The sequence below is a fragment of the Sceloporus occidentalis genome, unplaced genomic scaffold (genome assembly GCF_023333645.1).
Source record: "Sceloporus occidentalis isolate IW3139 unplaced genomic scaffold, rSceOcc1.0.p SCAF_85, whole genome shotgun sequence".
NCBI lineage: Eukaryota > Metazoa > Chordata > Lepidosauria > Squamata > Phrynosomatidae > Sceloporus > Sceloporus occidentalis.
Window position 1 is genome coordinate 4,015,350 of NW_028317065.1, and position 18,931 is coordinate 4,034,280.

At 38.5% G+C, this 18,931-nt stretch overlaps 1 protein-coding gene across 1 annotated transcript; it reads left to right on the plus strand.

The window, feature by feature from the left end:
- Positions 1-450: 450 nt before the first annotated feature.
- Positions 451-15,830, plus strand: LOC149285084 (insulin-like growth factor-binding protein-like 1). Its single transcript, XM_089495867.1, has 4 exons — positions 451-895; positions 10,018-10,127; positions 12,870-12,986; positions 15,675-15,830. The coding sequence occupies exons 1-4, from the start codon at positions 451-453 to the stop codon at positions 15,828-15,830; spliced, it is 828 nt and encodes a 275-aa protein (XP_089351993.1).
- The last annotated feature ends 3,101 nt before the right edge of the window (positions 15,831-18,931 follow it).

The window sequence follows — 18,931 nt, forward strand, 5'->3', positions numbered from 1 at the left end:
ATAATTGATTGTGTGCCTTCCACCGCAAGCGTTGTTTTGCATTAGCATTGTGAAGGCCATTGTCTCAGCTGCTCTGCTTTCTTTTATTAAAGGCAAGCTTCTTGGGGTTTTTTTTTTTTACTTAGCTCTAGGGCAAGTCAGGCTTAATTCCAAACAACGATAATTAATGGGGTCACTTTAAATGAATGAGTGTTACCAATGTGGGGGTTATTTTTGGCCATGTGTTCAAAGTTGATAAGGATGCATGGTCTGCTGAATGAATGATGGTAAGTAAGAGCTATCCTCTTTTCAAAGTTCTTTGGCACTTTGCTGTAAGGAGGTGTGGCTATCAGGCTACAGCTGTCTATGTCTTTACTGCCAGAGCATTAGCCACCTCAGTTTGTTTGGGTGGAGAACCGAGGTCACTTGTTCCCAAGCACAAGCTCCTCAAGCAAAAGACGCAGACAAAAAATGCAGCCTTTCTTATCCTTGTTGCCATTGATTGTGTGTTTTCATCAGATTCCAGGAGTAGGTGCTGATGCTTCTTCTGTCTGTGGTCCTTGCAATAAGGAAATATGTAGCCCTGTGACTTGTGTGGCCCCAGAGCTGCTCACCAAAGACGAGTGTAACTGTTGTGAGCAATGCCTCAGCATTGAAGGAGAAGTTTGCGGAGGGCGAGATGAGATGCGAGCTCGCTGTGCCCCTAGGATGGTCTGTGTCAGCAGGTCCAGCTCTGGCAGTGATTCATCCTCATCTGAGGGTACAGGGGTCTGCGTCTGTGAAGAAGAAGGTGCTGTGTGTGGCTCAGATGGGAAAACTTATTCCAGTGTGTGCACCCTCCACCTGCATAGCTGGAAGTCCCAACACTCTGGCACAGGTTCTGTTTACAAGGTGCATGATGGAGAATGCACATTTGGTGAGTAGTGTACTATTACTTTACCAGTAAACCGATATAATAATTTACCCTAAATTTGTTTTGTGCCATTCTGGCAAACTTATTTGATGGTAATTAGTGGTAGTTTAGTTGTTCATTTGTGGCAGGGTTTAAACATGTGAAGGGTCATTTCTGTTGATGAAAAGAATACAGATGAATCTGGACCAGGATGCAAACCCTGTGAACCATGAATGAAATCTACCTCATTACTAACAACTTTTCTAAGCATGGATTTAATGGGAGTGAGCAATAATTTTGTTTCATATTCTTAGCGATATAAATAGTACTAAATACTGTCATTAACCAGGATTTCGCTTAAAGTCTTTATTGTTCTAGATCTAAAATGTAACATAAAAAAGCGCAATTTGCACCAAAGGCGTTCACAATCCTCACTATAGATACTGCTGTCCATGTATGGGTACCGTGGGATTTATTCACTTTACATATGCAACGTTCCAACATATCTGAACTTAACAAAGTTTCATGAAGGGCCAGCCCTAATAAACTTCTCCTGCAAGAAGCTAGTTAAAGCAGTTAATGCATCAAAAAGTGTCACCTCTTTAACTTTGCATTACATAGAGCCAGCCCAGATGTTCTTGCAAGAGAAGCTCTTGACAATGAACAGTAAATAAATGTTGGAATTTTCAACTCTGCTCATGGTTTAGTGAATAAATCACTTTGCACACCCATTTTCTGCACCTGAGAGTATCAGAACAATACATTTGCATACAAGTTACATGAACAACCAATAGTAAAGACTGAAATGTTGTCTATAAACATAGAAACCAACAGAATGGATCTGTTTTATACATTACCATATGGTGACCTACATTCCACCTAGCTTTTTTTTTACAGTCCAACATATGTACTTTTGTATAAAATTCTTGAGAAACAATGGGTATTTAATGGCTTGCACCAAAGAAGCTTGATGCGGTTTTTATTCCTCAGTCATTTTTAATCCTGGTTAAGATGCAGTCAACTCTAGATTGTAGGGACATCAATGATTAAAATTAATATGTTTTGGTAGAGTATTGATGTAAGGTTAGCATTTCGTTAAGGACAGGAACCGAATATTTGACATAAACCTTCTAGTAGAACCCCATCATCATCCACTCATATTGGCACCAAGTCCATAATAGGGTCCCCTCAACTGTGATCCATCATCTTTCTTGATTCAGCCACAGAGGAAGAACAAACACAGTAACATCTTCAGAACACAATACCATGTTTGGATCCAAGAGATCAAGAAAAATCTAGACGATACCAAATTAAACTGCAAACAAAATATGATAAGGGTTGGGAAAGCTTACAAGGGCATACCATTTCCCTCCTGTTTTTAATTAAAATCCTGACTTTTCATCATTTTACTAGTAAAAACCCTCATATTAGGCTCCTATTAGTGCCGTTTAAAGCAACCTTATAGCAATATAGCATCAAATAAAAAAAAATATTTGTTATGATAACAATACCAAGTATATGGTAAATGTGGTTAAAATAAAAGATCTAAAACGTGGGTTCACTGCCCTAATTAGCAGTTCTGAGAATATCTTTTAAACTTGCCAGTTAGAAAGAGGGACATCACTTTCTATGTAGAACGAAGATAAAATAAAAATGTATCAATCCCCAACTAAAACTTAGTCCAACGCACCCATCTGGCCAGAGTAAATGGAGAAATTGGAATAAATATATACTGTATATATAAACTATATGGACCCATTGGCACAGGTGTATAAAACCAATCACCTAGCCATGCAGTCTGCATTTACAAACATTTCTGAAGAAATGGCTCGTTCTGAAGAGCTGTAAGTGGAACAGCAGCAACTCAGCCTCGCATAACAAAACCACGTAAAGTTACAGAGCAGGGTTACCGAGTTCTGAGGCGCATGGTGTGTAAAAGTTAGCAACGCTCTGCTGATTCCATAGCTGAAGATTTCCAAACTTCCACTAGCATTAATTACCACACAGAAACTGTGCGGGTTTGATGGCAAAAGCCTGGTTTAGCTCAACATGGTGTAATCACAAAAATCAACATTTCAGTTTATATATATAACTTGGTCTCAATATGAGTTGATGATTCTATTAGCAAATTTCTTATATTGTTTATCAATTTAACTTAACATCCACGCATATAAAACAGACAAAACACCTAAACATTAGCAATGTGGTACAGTATGAAATATAACCACCTTCAAAACATATGGACCTTCAAAACATTATATGAGTACCATAGTCCCTCTCATAGATGTGGCTGTGTATATACACAGTGTATACACAGCCAGTTCTACAATATGATGAATTCTGGTACAGACACTGTAATTAAAATTAACACATAATGTTAATCAGTTGCATATGGTTGCACATACAAAGGGTTATTTAGCGTGACATCTGCTATCTTTTTACTATTCACAATGACAGTGACCCAGACATCTCATCCCACCACCTGATTCTAATAAGTTACCCTTAATTCTTAGGGAACTGCAAGATCTGATCTAAAATTAAACGTGAATAGCTGTAAATTGAGTCAATGTAAAATGAGGACTACCTGTATTTTTATTGTATTTTATTGTTTCCTATTTGAGTGTGTATTACGTATTTAGAGAGGGGCATGCAGCCTATCCAAACGACTCATCATGTTATATACTCTATATTTAATAAAACTTTCCTTTAATTATGTTATGTGGATCTAATGCAAAGCACATTGTACAACTAGAAACAGAAATTCCAGGGTTCCCGGTCAGCTAAGTAGCTGGCTAAGCACCATTTGATTTGACGTTTACCAGCAGATTGCCCATACTTTTACTACAGCAAGAATTATGCGTCCTAGAATTTTTATTTCAGTCTGTAGCACTTTTGGAAATACTAAGGCTTCACAGGTTTATTATTAGCACTGCATTACTGCCAGCTTACACAAGGGGATTATTTATAGAGTGGCTGCTTTTATTAACCCCTTAAGGACAACCGCTTGTCCTTAAACCCATTAATGACAATGAATTGTGAGCGCGTACATGTACAGGCTTTGTCATGAAGGGGTTTATAGACCGTGGATGCAGAAAGGTGGTAGGAAGTGGAATAGCCCCACAGCAAGTGGTAGAGGTTAATACAGTGATGGAATCTAAAAATGCTTTGGATAGACATATGGCTATACTGAAGTCCCCAAAAACACATCCAATCACTGAATAAATTGCCCTGTCTGACGTGACAATGAAGATAAAATAACAGGTCTAACTCAAAAGTACAACAATATTTCTTATAAGCTTACCACATGTTCTATGTAAAACATGAAGGACATGTAGGACCGCGTTTTCTGAAGTAAGCCCCAACATAAGTCGGTTACAATGTAAGTTAGAATTAATCAGTAACGTACATAGTGAATTTGTTTCCCACTATAACGTCAGCGTGGAGGAATCATGAATCCCAATGGGTTTAGTAAAGCTTTTATTAATTTGTCTACGAAGAAAGCCTTTTATATCACCATTGGATTCTGTAGCTCTGAAGAACATAAGAAGAAGGCAAACATTGGAAAAAGATTTGTGGAGCACTCAGTAGAAGTTTTTTTTCTAATATTAAAACAAATATTTGACTTGCTTGTAAATTGTTGGTGTGCCTAAACAAGATTTTCGTCAGGTTGTTCTTCAGGTTCGTCAGAAAAGTAGTAAGTGAAACATACGTTTTCAGTTTCAAATATATTTTTTGAACCATCTGACAGGGCTAATGCAAAAATGAAGAATAATTACAAACTATCAGTTTTTATTAATCATTCTCTATATTCTTTATTTTTTTTAAAGTTTTGTTCTTTGTGCGAATTTGTTTTAAAGAATGCCAAAAGAATTTGGTTTATTTATGCACACGCACTTTTTTTTCTTCTAAAAGTGTCATTTTGGAGGATGTGTCACTGATCTGGACAAAGCTTCCTTCGTATTGTATCACTGCTTTTGAATATTTATTTCCTCCCATCCGTACCAGTGATTTTCACACACATTTTATCCCAAAAGCTGAGTCAGATCATGGGGGATTAAGAGAAGCTTTGGTCTGGTCGGTGCCCCTGTGCAAATGGAGTTCCATTATTCAGAGGCTGATCCACTGTTGAATTCCGGGTGTCTGTCTCTTTGATTTGCGATTCAGCATGACAGCTCTTGGCAATTCTATTGCAGTCATTCTATATAATCTTTCCACCTGGTCATTTTGTCTTGGTATAGCCATTGCTCTTGGTACATTTCATTATCTGACAAATATTTGAAATAACTGATCCTGAAAAAAAATATTTGAGTAAATTGGTGATAAAATATAACACATTTTTAAAATAACTACATATTTGACGGTTAGTTATTTTTCTTCTAGTCAAAGACTGACAACCACACAAGAACATCTTGTTTTTTGGAGTGAAACCAATTTTTGTAACAACCATTAATTCAATTTACATAATTTTGTTTGTGAACCATTTGGTCATGTGTTTGAGTCATGTGTTAAAGCCACCATAAATATCACTCTCTCTCTCTCTATATATATATAACAACAAAGGAAGCCGCCTGGTCTGCAGATAAATAAGAGATGTCAGATCATTAACTTTTTCTGAACTGAATCATTGTTTTTACCAGGGACGCTAGTTAAAAAGCTATAAAAAGCTAGTATCTATTGAGTTCTGTCCTGTCTTTAAGTATATACAAATTAGCAGGGGTTACTACGTTCTTATGGCATAAGTTAAAAGCCACAAAAGACAAACTGGCAAGGTGTTTTGTAGTCAATATAATCCATCTGCATGGTGTTCAAACATCTATGTATGACATGGCTTTGTTCACACCTATGGATGATTAATTTGTTACAAAAGATGAAATCCACTTTGACTCTGTGATAAGCTTGGCGTAGCATTAGTCTGGGCAATCCCTTCATCCAGCAGGCACGAATAACATGAATTTAAAAGGCTGCACTCCAACAAATGGAAACAAAGCAGAAAGAGGGAGATTGAGGGGGGAAAAAATCCTTTGTCTGAATTTAATGGTGCCAAACTCGGCTCAGGGGATTACAGTCTATAATAATTTTTTGCACTTTCAGTCATTGCAGGTGATCTAGAATACATCCCATGATATCTGTTTGTACAGACACATAGTTTGCATTTTTCTGCCCGGTTTTGTTGGGCTCTTTGGCATCCTTGATTCTTTCATTAGCTGAGTTTTGCTTATTAGCATTGGGATGCTCCTTTCATCCGGTGCTGAAAGGGTTGAAATGGATTTAGTTATGTGCACCAACAGATGATGGTGTTGTGCATCTCGAATGCAGAAGCCATTGTGTGTGTAGGGGATCCCTGCTGGGCCTCATTGCTTAACTGCATTCATTAACCATGAGGCTGTTTCTTGAAGTTAACACTTTGTACCGAAAGACTCGGTTTATATTTGAGGACCAAAAGTGTGCGTAATGCTTAATACTTGGCTGCACAACTCCTAGAGGGGCTAGAAAATAAGTATTTAAATGAATTTAAAGAATGTGAGATTACATGTTTTATGATTTCCTCAACACCGTTTTTTTTCAAATGTTATATGAACGATAATATACCAGTTGTGTTGATTGTTATATTAAAGCCTTCATATCTATTCAAGTATCCAGACCTACATACAGGCTACTTACTTTATAAAGATGGTTCAAACGTCTTCTTAGTGCTAGACATCATCATTGAATGGATGTGTTTGCAAGCAGAATTCTTAACAAAGAATACCCATTAAACTTTATAAGTCCTTTAATATGCATTCACTTAAGCTAAAATAAATAAATACATACATACATACATAAATAAATGACTCACTTTTAGGAGGAGCTGCAGATCCAGAGTTGCAGAGAAATCAGGAATGGAAATATGGGGTGCAGCCATAGATTTAACCATGGAAGGAAGGAATGGACTTAGATCCACATATTGAGCAAATTGCTCGTTCCAGCTTGTCCGAGTGATCTGTATTTAGATTTAATCTCTGTGATGGTGTTAGGCCGCTTTCCCTGTTATACATCAATTATAAGAACCACTCTTTACTTACAGTGATCTCTAAAATACACATTCAGGTCTCACCCAGAGTCTCTGGGTCATAGATCCCTTTCTACAGGGCAGGGAAGCAACATTTAGCCACAATCACTCCCTGTCAAATCCCACTCCTGACACATTTACCTGGGGCTAGCATAGCTAACCACTCTGGGTAGTGTACCCTGGGAATTTCCCTGTCTTCGCACTTACTGCCAGGCTGCACAGTGGTGTGTAGAGGACTGCATTGGGATGCGGGTCTCGTGGGACCCGAAAAAAAACTTGCGTGTGTGGTCGGTTTTTCAGGTGCTGTGGGCGGTCAGACAATGTACGTCGCATCACATGACTCTGCTCTGTTCCGGCGGGACAAGAGAAGAGACACTGTGTGTGAGCAACACAAAGGCAACCTTGCGGGAGTGCAGGGGAAATCTGCAGTTCAGGTAAGGGGGTGGGGGAGTTTGTATGAGCGAGTATGCGTGATTGAGGGAATGAATGAGTATCTATGAATGATTAGTATCTGTGAATGAGGGAATGAATGAGTATATGAATGAGTGAATAAATGTTTGTGAATAATGTTGTAGGAGCGGGCGGGATTAGACACATATGTTGCAGGATTTGAACACACACGTTGCGGGAGCGGGCGGTATTGGTCAGAAATTCAGCAGGGATCGCAGGGCTCTAGTGGTGTGTAAGCCTCTGTCACTGCAATAGCCTGCTTAAGAACCTTATTTTTTTTGTCTTATCTAGAGTTATTCTTAAGAATGAATTAATAATACACAGCTGCCACACTGAGCTCCTTGGCTCCAAGTATACACTTCTCCTCAGCTAATAGACCACTCAGGCCCATCTGCACTAACTGGATAACATTTCTAGATATCTCAATAGTGCAAATTACATTTATTCTCTTTAGAATATGGAGGACTGGCTTTATTATTCCATCAAGGCCTAATTTGGAATGGTTGTGGTTCTACTATACAGTATGTTACTACATGGACCATTTATTAAATGTTTAAAATTCAGGGTATTGTGCAGAGTGACATTTGGATTTAGTTCATGCATTCCAATGGTGATAAAATCACATTTCAAAGATTGCACCAAAAATCACTTTAAATGCATAACACCAAATAATTTTTATCCCACAAGTGTTCATCCTCAGAACTGCACTGTATATCATTTTATATTTAACTTTCTAATTGTCTAGAATGGAGAACAATGTGTTTCTCAAATTTTCCCAATACCCCCAGTACAACCTCCATCTGGTCAGATTTTAGCTTATTTTTGCCAATACAAAGGAAAATATCTCCATCAGCATATACGACCAGCCATGCCCACAACGTTACATTACGTTTATTTATATAGCCTCAGCAGATTCTGTAACTCTTCTACTGGTACAGAAGGAAAAAGGGACCTGCTTTTGTGAGTTAATGACCTATTTGGTGGTTGAGGTGGCACTGAGACACTACGAGAGGTGTGCTTGGGTGAGTTGATTGTACCCAGGGCTATATGGAAAACCTTGTGTGGATGTTGCTGGTGGGCAAAGCAGAAATATGCTTTGGCCTTCATGGGCCTCAAAAGTAAAATGCAGTTGGATCTCTTTAGAAAAAAAGTCTATTACGTGACTTTTTAAAAATGCTTTATAAAGGGCTATCCAAGCTATTGTTGGAGCGGTAACTCAATGAAGTTTGTCTGTAATAACGTCAAGTAAAATCCGTAAGATCATATTGTATCTCTACTGCCAACTCCCTTTTATTAAGCCGTATTGGGATAATTGGTATCTGGCATCTGCCCTGTACCACCAGATATGGTACATGATAACTTGGTCTCTGATGTAGTTATTTGATCTGTTACTAAGGCTTGAGAAAGTACATAAGTATTGCTTTAAATACTGTAGATTTTTAAGAAAGTATATTAAATTAACTTAAATATGCTCACATTGTTTATTATTTTATTGCATAATCTCGTCATGTGAAGTCTTTTCTTACCTCCATTACAATCTATGTCAATGTGTCTAAAAAAATAAATACATTTGTACCATAGTAAACTGAATTTTACTTGTAGTTGTTTAAAATACGCTCATGTGCTTGGACCAAGGAGGTTATTTTAAAGCACACAGAGACAACAGTGGGAAGCAGAAGGCACTATGTAGGTATTAAAGCTTAAGCCAAAAGGGGACAATTTGGAGATATTGAGTAAGCCACATTATCTTCTCGTGCAGTCAATTAGGCACTTAAAGATGCAAATATACTTGTTTCAATGAAAAATTACAGAAGGCACATCTTTTAACAGATGGTCTCTCGCTCATTATGATGTATTTGGAGAGACAAAGTAACCTCTGCCAGCTGCCAATGAGTCTGCAGGAGTCCTGGTTTAACTGCGGACTCTTCATTATTTTATGCGTGCATACAACCCTGGGAGAATAATTTACTCTGTCTGATTACCATTCAGTAGTTCTTATTCCAACTACCGAATGTTAATAACATAGACTATGGGCACTGCTGGTTACCACTCTAGCCATTGGGTCGATTTTTACAGTTTTGTTCAGACATTAGCTGTCCTTGCTTACAATATGCATTTAGCTCAAAAACTCACATGTATCTATACTTTATTCAAATCTATACTTTATTCCAATCTACCTACCTATTAAGAAAAATATCTTCTCTTTACATTACATTACATTTATTTTTTTAAAGCGGCAGCAGATTTCATAGCGTAATCCATGTCATAACTGAATTATACAGATCAGATCTACCCTCCCAGTTTTTTTAATTCATGTTTGCTGTTAGTAAATATGGAAATGTTGGATACTTAAATAGCTATGTTAAAACACAATTGATTTTGTTCAGATGAATTTTGATAATCAGGTAAAAACCGGAAAATACAATCATGATATTTTATGCAAATGTTAGTGTAAATGACAATGATAACAAAGTTCTTAAAGCATTTATGCGAGTTACACAATTGTGAGTTAGACATATATTGTAGCCATTTACTTAAACGCAAGCACCTCCTTTGTGTTTCTGGAGTCTTGGTCTATAAAAGTGCATGTTTATTAAAAAAAATTATATATTGATTTCCTCTTAACCCAGTGTACTCTTTTCCACAGCTCCCATCATTATTGTGACACCCCAGAAGATTCACAATGTAACAGGAGCCCAGGTTTATCTATCATGCGAGGTCAAGGCTGTCCCAACTCCCAGCATCTCGTGGAGAAAGGTATGACATGAAAACGAACATGAAGGGTGCGTTTTCGTTGTTCAGCCCGAATACCGAAGAAACAAACATGGGGCGGCAAAACGAAGATGAAGACACACAACATGAAGAATCTTCATTTTTGTCTTTGTTAATCTACTAATCTCCCTGGTCCCTTATGTTTGGATGTTGGTGTGGCACAGCCTGTCCTGGTCTGTGTGTTTGGGTGTTGGTGTGGCAGAGCCTGTCCTGGTGCGTGTGGGTTTCTGTGTCGTGTGACAGAGCCTGACCTGGTGTGTGTGTTTGCATGTCGGTGTGGCAGAGCCTGTCCTGGTGTGTGTGTTTGGGTGTCGGGGTGGTAGAGCCTGTCCTGGTTTGTGTTTTTGGGTGTAGGTGCACCAGAGCCTGTCCTGGTGTGTGTGTTTGGGTGTCGGTGTGGCAGAGCCTGTCCTGGTGTGTATTTGGTCATCTGTTTCCTGGCACTTTATTTACTGTAGGAATAAATAGAATGACTTCATTTTTACTTATCCAGAGATAAAATGCCCTCCTGAATTTGTAGTCGCTTCAGAGGACAAAACTTTCTAGGCCCAGAAATCAGTGAGAGAAAAAGTAAAGGTTTTGCCAGCGACCAATAGAGTCGCTCGTACGTACCTTTAACTTCTGGAGTTGGGATACCATTGGTCTCCCCAGGCGCAGTTTCGCCACAAAGACGAACACGAAGAGTTGGCCGGCAGCCAACCCTTACGAAAAATTACTGCAGTTTTTTCTGAAGTAATACTGCAGTTTTTTGGACATGAAAAAACTGCAATACTGCACTTTTACTGCAGTATTACTGCACATTTACTGCACTTTTACTGCAGTATTACTGCACATTTACTGCACTTTTTTTTTTATACTGCAAACCTACAGTTGTACTTCAAAGTACTGTAGCTTTATTGCAATTGTACTTCCGTACAAAAATAACTGCAGTACAACTGCAGTACAGTGAAGTACAAATGCAGTAAAAGTGCAGTAAATGTGAAGTAATACTGCAGTAAAAGTGCAGTATTGCAGTTTTTTCATGTCCAAAAAACTGCAGTATTACTTCAGAAAAACTGCAGTATTTTTCTTGTAAGGGAAGTCTAGTATATATACTCCTGTGCACCAGGGGCCCCAATTCTTCATTGATTTCTGTGTGCCCCAGTAGGTTGTAAGAGGGATACAAAAGTTCTGTCCTAGTCCTTCCCCTCACCTTTCCCCTCCAAGACCTGCTTTGGCTACCAGCAATGCTGGGAGGTATCCAACTAAGGCCATAGATGTATCTTTTGTTAACACACAGCAGCTCTTTAACATTGCTTAGACATATTCAATTCCCCACTGATGAAGCTTTACCATTAGTGACACTTAGGTTCCAAATTGGAAACATTGAATCTCACAACTTCTTTAAAGGTCAGAGACCATTATCATGGCATAGTTTAATCTGTTAACATTAGTAAATGTTAAACCTCATTTCTAGACCTAGATATGTTTGTATATATGTGTGTATGGGCAGGCATGTGTAAAGACAGTGTGTATGGGCAGTTGTGTGTAAGGGCAGTGTAAATAAAATAACCTCTGTAAAAATATAGTGCGAGGGCACAATTTTCCAATCTTGCCTCGGGCGCAAAAGGAGCTAGCTACTGCTCTGCTTAAATCACTGTACACTATGCAGATCCCCTAGTAGTATGTATTTTAAATGGTGCACTGAATCTGAAACAAGATATTACATACGTGAAGCCAGCCCAAAACATAGATACATTTACAGAAACACAAAGTAGAAAAACAGTGTATGCCTTGATGGTAATCCAAAAAACAAAATACTGTCTGCGCTTCTCACCCTAATAAAGTTGGCAACAAATATATAAACATAATATAATCCCTTCAGACAAAGAAATCACCCCACCCAGAACATCAAAATCAAATTACTTGAAGGGAATTTTAATTATACCCAAGAGGGAAATACACTTGAAAAAAAGACGATAAAACATTTTAGTGCCAAAGTAACTAGACTAAATAAGAACTTGATCTGAGTGGCATTACCAAAATTTGACAAAGCATTTAAATTATAGATCACCATCATAACTGGATCAAAACCTGATACATTTATTTTATTTTTCTCTATTTTTGTTTTTTTTCTATCACACTCTTCTGATTTAATTAATCTACAACCACCTTAGATTGCTGCAATCTATAATTTCTGTTTTGTTCACACGTGTCAAATTACTGAGTGGGATTTTTTTCTGTTGGGTATTACTTTTGTTTTATAGATTGATCATATTTTGATGATTGTCTCTTTTTTGTCCATATATTTATTTATGTACCAATTTATTTTTCTATTGTGCATCTGTTATTCTCACTTATTTACTTTTATTTAATTAATCATTTAGGAGTTATAATTGTGTTTATTTTGGCATGGGATGGGATGGGATGATGAGTTATTTTTATACTTTTTTAGTATTTATTTATTGGCACATTAATTCGTTATTTTATCAAGAGTTATTATTTGTGAATTATAAGAACTCTAATTAAGCACTTAGCACTTTAATTTTATTTATAATTAGATTAATGTATGGTTATCATCTTTATTAACATGTATTACTTTTTGTGTGCCGGTTCTATCTGTGCTCATAACTATAATGGTAATACTTTTGACTTGATTAAAGGAGAGTGGATGAAAGATCGCCCTAAATTTAAATGATATACACATTTTTTGCATTAAACTATTAAATACTATTTTTTTTTGTGAAGGTCACAGAGTCACCTAAAGGAATAAAAATTTTTGAGGAGCTCCCTGGAGACAGAGTGAATGTTGCAGTCCAAGTCCGTGGTGGTCCTTCCCGTCATGAAAGCACTGGCTGGGTGCTGGTGAGTTACAAATGCTTTATTACATGTCAAATAGCATCTTTAGTCTGATGTGTTACTCATTAATTTTAGAACTAAGCTAAAAACAAAAATGACTTAACAGACAATATTTACTAAACAGGTTTACCTTACTGCAAGTTTTTATGGATAATGTATTGCTGGTCCAATCTACATATACTTCTGTCAGGCGAATGTGGATGACCTTACAGCATTTGCAGAGCCAGTACTGGAACTGAATAGCGTTAAGTATAGTATAGGAAAAGGGGCAAATGCATATGGGAGGATTCTGCAGAATTCCCTATGTATTTCCAAAGGGGACACCACAGGGGACCCCTCAGCTATTATATGCATTAAAGTGCATATTATGGCTGAAGTGTCCCTTTATAAAAACATTATTTGTTTCCACCCGATCAGATGCTATTACTAGTGATTAGGTATGGATAAGTAATGTAAAACCTTCACAGAAAAACAGTTCACCAAAAACAAACTTTGAATGCTTTTAGTATATGTTTTCCACATGACGTATTTAACAGTACACACAAAACTTACAGTTTGCTCACTCATTTACTGAGCCAAGCTACAGCCATCTTACTTGTTCCAGGCAGAGGTCTGGCAACTTTTAACAGTACACACAAGACTTCCATCTTTACATTTAAATGTGCAGGCTTCCTCTATTAACAAGCGAAAGCAGCAGACAAGTCACAGTTTCTTTTAAGAATGAAAAAGTAAAATCAAAATCTGATCGCTGCTTTAGGTAACAATCAACCCACGGAGCAGGCAGCCTAATACAGTTGCTTGCTACCATGATAACTAACAAAAAATCTGAAAGCGCTACCATGCTGTCAGATCTGTTGTGATATCAGCTGGCTGGCATACTAGCAAAAAACCTGATTCGTACTACCATGCAGTGATAACACAGGAGACCCTTCCCCACCGTACAACCCTTCCACTCAATAAAAAAAATGTAAAGACACAAATTAAGAAAATATAGACACGAGAACAGATTTATTTAAGAACATTTTTTATTTGTGAACAAAAAAATTACCGTATTTGCTCGATTATAAGACGAGGTTTTTTCCAGAGCAAATGCTCTGAAAAATACCCCTCGTCTTATAATCGGGGCCGTCTTATAATCAGACCTCAAATAGGGCTGACTATGAGACTAAGATCCAGATCCCCTGCAGTGATGCAGGGGACCTGGATCCTCCTGTGTTATGCCCCACTCAACTTACCGGTGCTTCTGAGTCCCCGGTGCTTAGTCTGGGCAGCGTGTAGCGCTCTACTCGATTCGCTTAGAGCTCTACACGCAGCCCGGACGAAGCACCAGGGACTCAGATGCAGGGGACCTGGATCCTCCTGTGTTATGCCCCCCCCCCCAACTTATCGGTGCTTCTGAGTCCCCGGTGCTTAGTCCGGGCAGCGTGTATAGCTCTACGCGATTCGCGTAGAGCGGAAGTTGGGTACGCGAATCGCGTAGAGTTCTACAAGCTGCCCGGACTAAGCACCGGGGACTCAGATGCAGGGGACCTGGATCATCCTGTGTTATGCCCCCCCCCCTCAATTTACCGGTGCTTCTGAGTCCCCGGTGCTTAGTCCGGGCAGCGTGTAGAGCTCTACGCGATTCGTGTAGAGCGGAAGTTGTGTACGCGAATCGCGTAGAGCTCTACACGCTGCCCGGACTAAGCACCGGGGGACTCAGAAGCTCCGGTAAGTTTGGAGGAGGGAGGGGGAGGGAGTGTTAAATGGGGAGCATAAGGCATTTCTGGAGGCAGAGTGCTCTGTGAAATGCCTTTTAACCCCTTTAATGCCACTCTGCCGCCAGAAATGCCTTTTAACCCTCTATATGCCACTCTGCCTCCTGAAATGCCCTATACCTCCCTATATGCCACTCTACCCCATAATATGCATTTTAACCCCCTAAATGCCAGAGTAGCATATAGCGGTATAAGGGATATCATGGGGCACAGTGGCATATAGAGGGTTAAAAGGTGTATCATGGGGCACAGTGGCATTTAGAGGGTAAAAAGGCATATCATGGGGCACAGTGGCATATATGGGGTGTAAGGCATTTCTTGGGCAGAGTGGCAAGCCTGGGGGCAGATGTGCATAACTGGGGGGGCAGGTTAAAAAAAAAGGAAATAAAAACAAAATATTTTTCTCAATCGTAGCTTTTATTAACAAACAATTGTTCACATAGTTTACATGAATTAACATTTACTGGTAAAACTTTTCCTATAGGGTTGTCTTATATTCAGGCTTTTTCTTTTTTTCATAAATTAATATTCAGATTTTGGGGTGTCGTCTTATAATCAGGGTTGTCTTATAATTGAGCAAATACGGTACCAATGAGATTTGGTTATAGATTGATTATAGCTCAGCCTTAAACTAGGTATCTATCAACAGCTTCATTGTCCTAAAACATGTAGCAAAACCACAAAAAGATGTCTCCCAAAGGGTTAAACTGCATAAGTATGTATTTATCAAAAAGCACATAATGATGCACAGTCAGAAAATGTATTTTTTAGAACAAGACTGTCCCACAAAGTAAAAACAAAATCCAACTACTTAATGTTTTTAAAATTTCTTTTTATATCTTGTTTTTTTCTTTTCTTATTTTGCTGTAGTGTTTTACATAGTATGTGCCCATCAAAGTAACTGATGCAACCTTAACATAGCAAATGTTTATTTCAGATAAACCCACTAATGAAAGAAGATGAGGGCACATACCAGTGTCATGCAACTAATATGGTTGGAGAAGCTTTTGCTGATGGAACAATCAAAGTCAGTGTGCATAGCTCTCGCAGGTCCAGAAAGAGTCATCGTAGCAGTTCAGAGAGCAAGGTCTAATCGGGTAACAACATAATCATAAAACATGCATGTTTAAAACTAATACTGTGTCAAAAAAACAATATAGTATTTAACCCCTTCAGTCCCATATGGAGCCTACCCTTGCAGGACCACCAGCTGACGTCCTGTGACGTCGGTGGGCGTTAAGGCTGATATTGCAAGCGGTCCCCCTGCTGTCAGTGGGAGTTCCTGCTGACGTTGCAAGAAGCACCCCGATTTAAAGGGAAAATGGGTGGGGATTGGGGTGTGCCAGCAGCCCACTCCAGCAACCTAGAGGATTTAGGTGTCGATGGATATTATAAAAAACATCCTATGCTCCTATTAGCGCACAGACCCATGTTTACCAACCCCCTTTTCTCCCGTATATGAGCAGGGCCAGATATTTCGATCTTCTCCATTTCCTTTGTTTTAGAGATAATCCCCAATGCCCCTAGAGCAAAATGTCTTAACTGATTAGTCCCTGGTTCTTTTTAAGAGAAGACTGCATTTCAGGCAGTATATCTCATCAAAGTTGTCTAGATACGGTGTAAAGTTATACCTAGATCCCTCTGGCTGCCCAGACTCAGTTGGCACAAGGGAAAATAGTTTGGGATCTGCTTCTGCCCTTATTGAATAAAGGCTACCACCTCTGGGTACATAATTATAGGAGCCTAGAGTTAATTCTTTTTTTTTACACTTCAGCCTGTAGCATGGGCAGAAAAGACAAAAGTCCCCCAAACAATTAGGTCACCACAAACAAAAGTGAGGCACAAGTGCTCTGCGCAATGATGAAACACTTTCCTAAAATTCCAATTAATCATTTTAAAAGACATTATTTTTGAGGAGTCCACGCTCAAAAGATCTGGCATTTTCCTTCTCCAATCCCCCCACTGTTGGCAAACGAAAGGCTCAGAGAAGACCATACAGTCTGCTATAAAAAAGTATTAGAAAGGACTCCAGGTGCCACTGCATTTCGTGTCCCTCTGCAAGGACTCTCCATTGATGATTGGTTTATGGCATATCATGCAAAAGTGGATTATTAGTTTTTTTTTCTATCATATATTTGTCTTCTCTTAAAAATAGTTAGGGTAAGACACATGGGGAAAAGGGGGGTATTTTGAATTCGCACAAATCCACAAAAAACCCATGCATAAAAAAACCTATGCATGTGGGGTATTTCTGAAATGAGGAGATGCAGCTGAATAAAGCTGGCCTTGGGTTGTCTGCTTGTCAGAAATATATACATTTATTGGGGGGTATGAAAAATCTCATGATTGGCAACGTTAACAGTCATGTTTCAACTTGTGCCCTGTAATGTCTAGACAACAAAGTGGGGTATTTGTCTAGATGTCTTTGCCATAACACACAATCTGCGCAAAAAGTCCTAAGCAGCACAGATGTGTTGGGGAAAAAAGCGCAGGAAATTATATCCACGGCAGTAATTGGTGTCCAAATGGCTGCAGAAAAGGTGTCCAAATATATAATTTTCTGGGTCTTTTTTTGTTCAAAATTAGAGTTGCAAACCCAGCATACGAAATGTAAAAACCCAACAGCTTCGAAGCAGTAATGTACACCTTATAATATGTGCCCTATAATTGCTAGGAAAGTATGACAATTCTATCTCTTGGTCTATTCCTTGAAAAAAAACAATATCTAGTTTACATAGGTACAGTATTCACAGGAAAAGAAGTAAAAGGAACGGTTGAACCAACATATAGCAAAAATGGCAAAATAACTCTGGGTGTATGAAACCCCTGGTACTGAAGGGTTAAACAATACATTCTAAGGAAACACATTGTGCTATAAAGTAAATCACCTTAACGATAAGACACACAATATGCAATATGTATTTAATAGGCAGCAGGGTTCTTTCTGTAATTTAGAGTTTGGTCCAGACCTACCGTCCGGAGGTAGCCACCCCATTCATGTGACTAAAGTACCTACAGTATATCCTCAGAGAAAAAGGGCCCCAAATGGTGTTAGATTCAATCTTAGTCTTTACTCCCAAGGCAGCACATGGTCAAGGTACGGGAAGGCAGCTTATTTTAAATCGTTGTTGAGACCTGTTCTAGGAAGCTTTTTGGAACTTTTTGGGGTTTTTCTCATAGGACTTTCCCTTTAAGGAGGCATTGGGCCCTAATGTCGAAAATACCACTTGTTGTTCTTAAATGTTATATGAGTTAACGTTTTTTCTCCTTTTTTTTGTGTACAGGGGCACAGAAGAAGCATGGACTACTTTTGTATTGGCATTTTAATTGTGTAAAAAGAGAAGTAGAACATTTTTTTATATTATTATAGTGTTTTTTTGTAAACAATCAAAATGGACAAAGCTGTTACTTAGTAATATTTTCAGGCTGCAAAAAAAGGTAGATTGGATGGGATGCAAGAAGCACTCAGTTTGTTAAAATAAATAAAAGACTAACATTGTGGGTGATTTTCTAAACTAAAGTTAACATGCAAGTTGCTTCTGTGTGAACTGTGTGGTTATTTTCTTCCTGGTGACACAAATGTGCGTTCAAGGTTCTCTGAACACAAGCCCCACTTCATGTCAACTATGTCTTTTTCACGAAAAAGTATTTTTGACTTAAAATTAAAAGACTTTTGAACATGGCACTTTTTCAAATGCAACATCTGGGCATCACCACTTTATGGGTTTGGCTATATAGGTTTGGCATATATTGACGTACCCCTTCTCTGTACAGCTTCAGGAACAAAAAAGAATACAGTTCCGTTGGTATGTCATGTCACCCAAACAACTGGAAGAGTTTCGATATCTTTGAAGATGTTTTGTGAATCATTTACTTGATAATACTTGGCACATAAATGTATGGAATGATTCAATTAAAGGCTGTTACATTAGCCTCCACAATATTTGTGGTGTGTTATAAGTGTAGAAAAGGGGTATATTACAACCACTGTAAAATATCACTCACCACAGTATAGGTAGGACGTGAAGAACGTCCTGTGGTGTCTAAATAGCAAAGAGGTACCAAATTCACTTCAGACTAGACTGTTTCCTGGTGTTGGGCAAGGTGTTTGTGCTTTGTTACTGACACTCCACCACACATACTCACACAGATATATTAGACTGTCTAGCTCAAACCCTTCTACTAGGGGAAAAC

Coding starts and splice junctions, on each gene's coding strand:
- LOC149285084 (XM_089495867.1), top strand. CDS start 451: ATGCAGCCTTTCTTATCCTTGTTGCCATTGATTGTGTGTTTTCATCAG. Junction 10,128..12,869: donor CCAGCATCTCGTGGAGAAAG/GTATGACATGAA, acceptor TTTTTTGTGAAG/GTCACAGAGTCACCTAAAGG. Junction 12,987..15,674: donor AAAGCACTGGCTGGGTGCTG/GTGAGTTACAAA, acceptor TGTTTATTTCAG/ATAAACCCACTAATGAAAGA.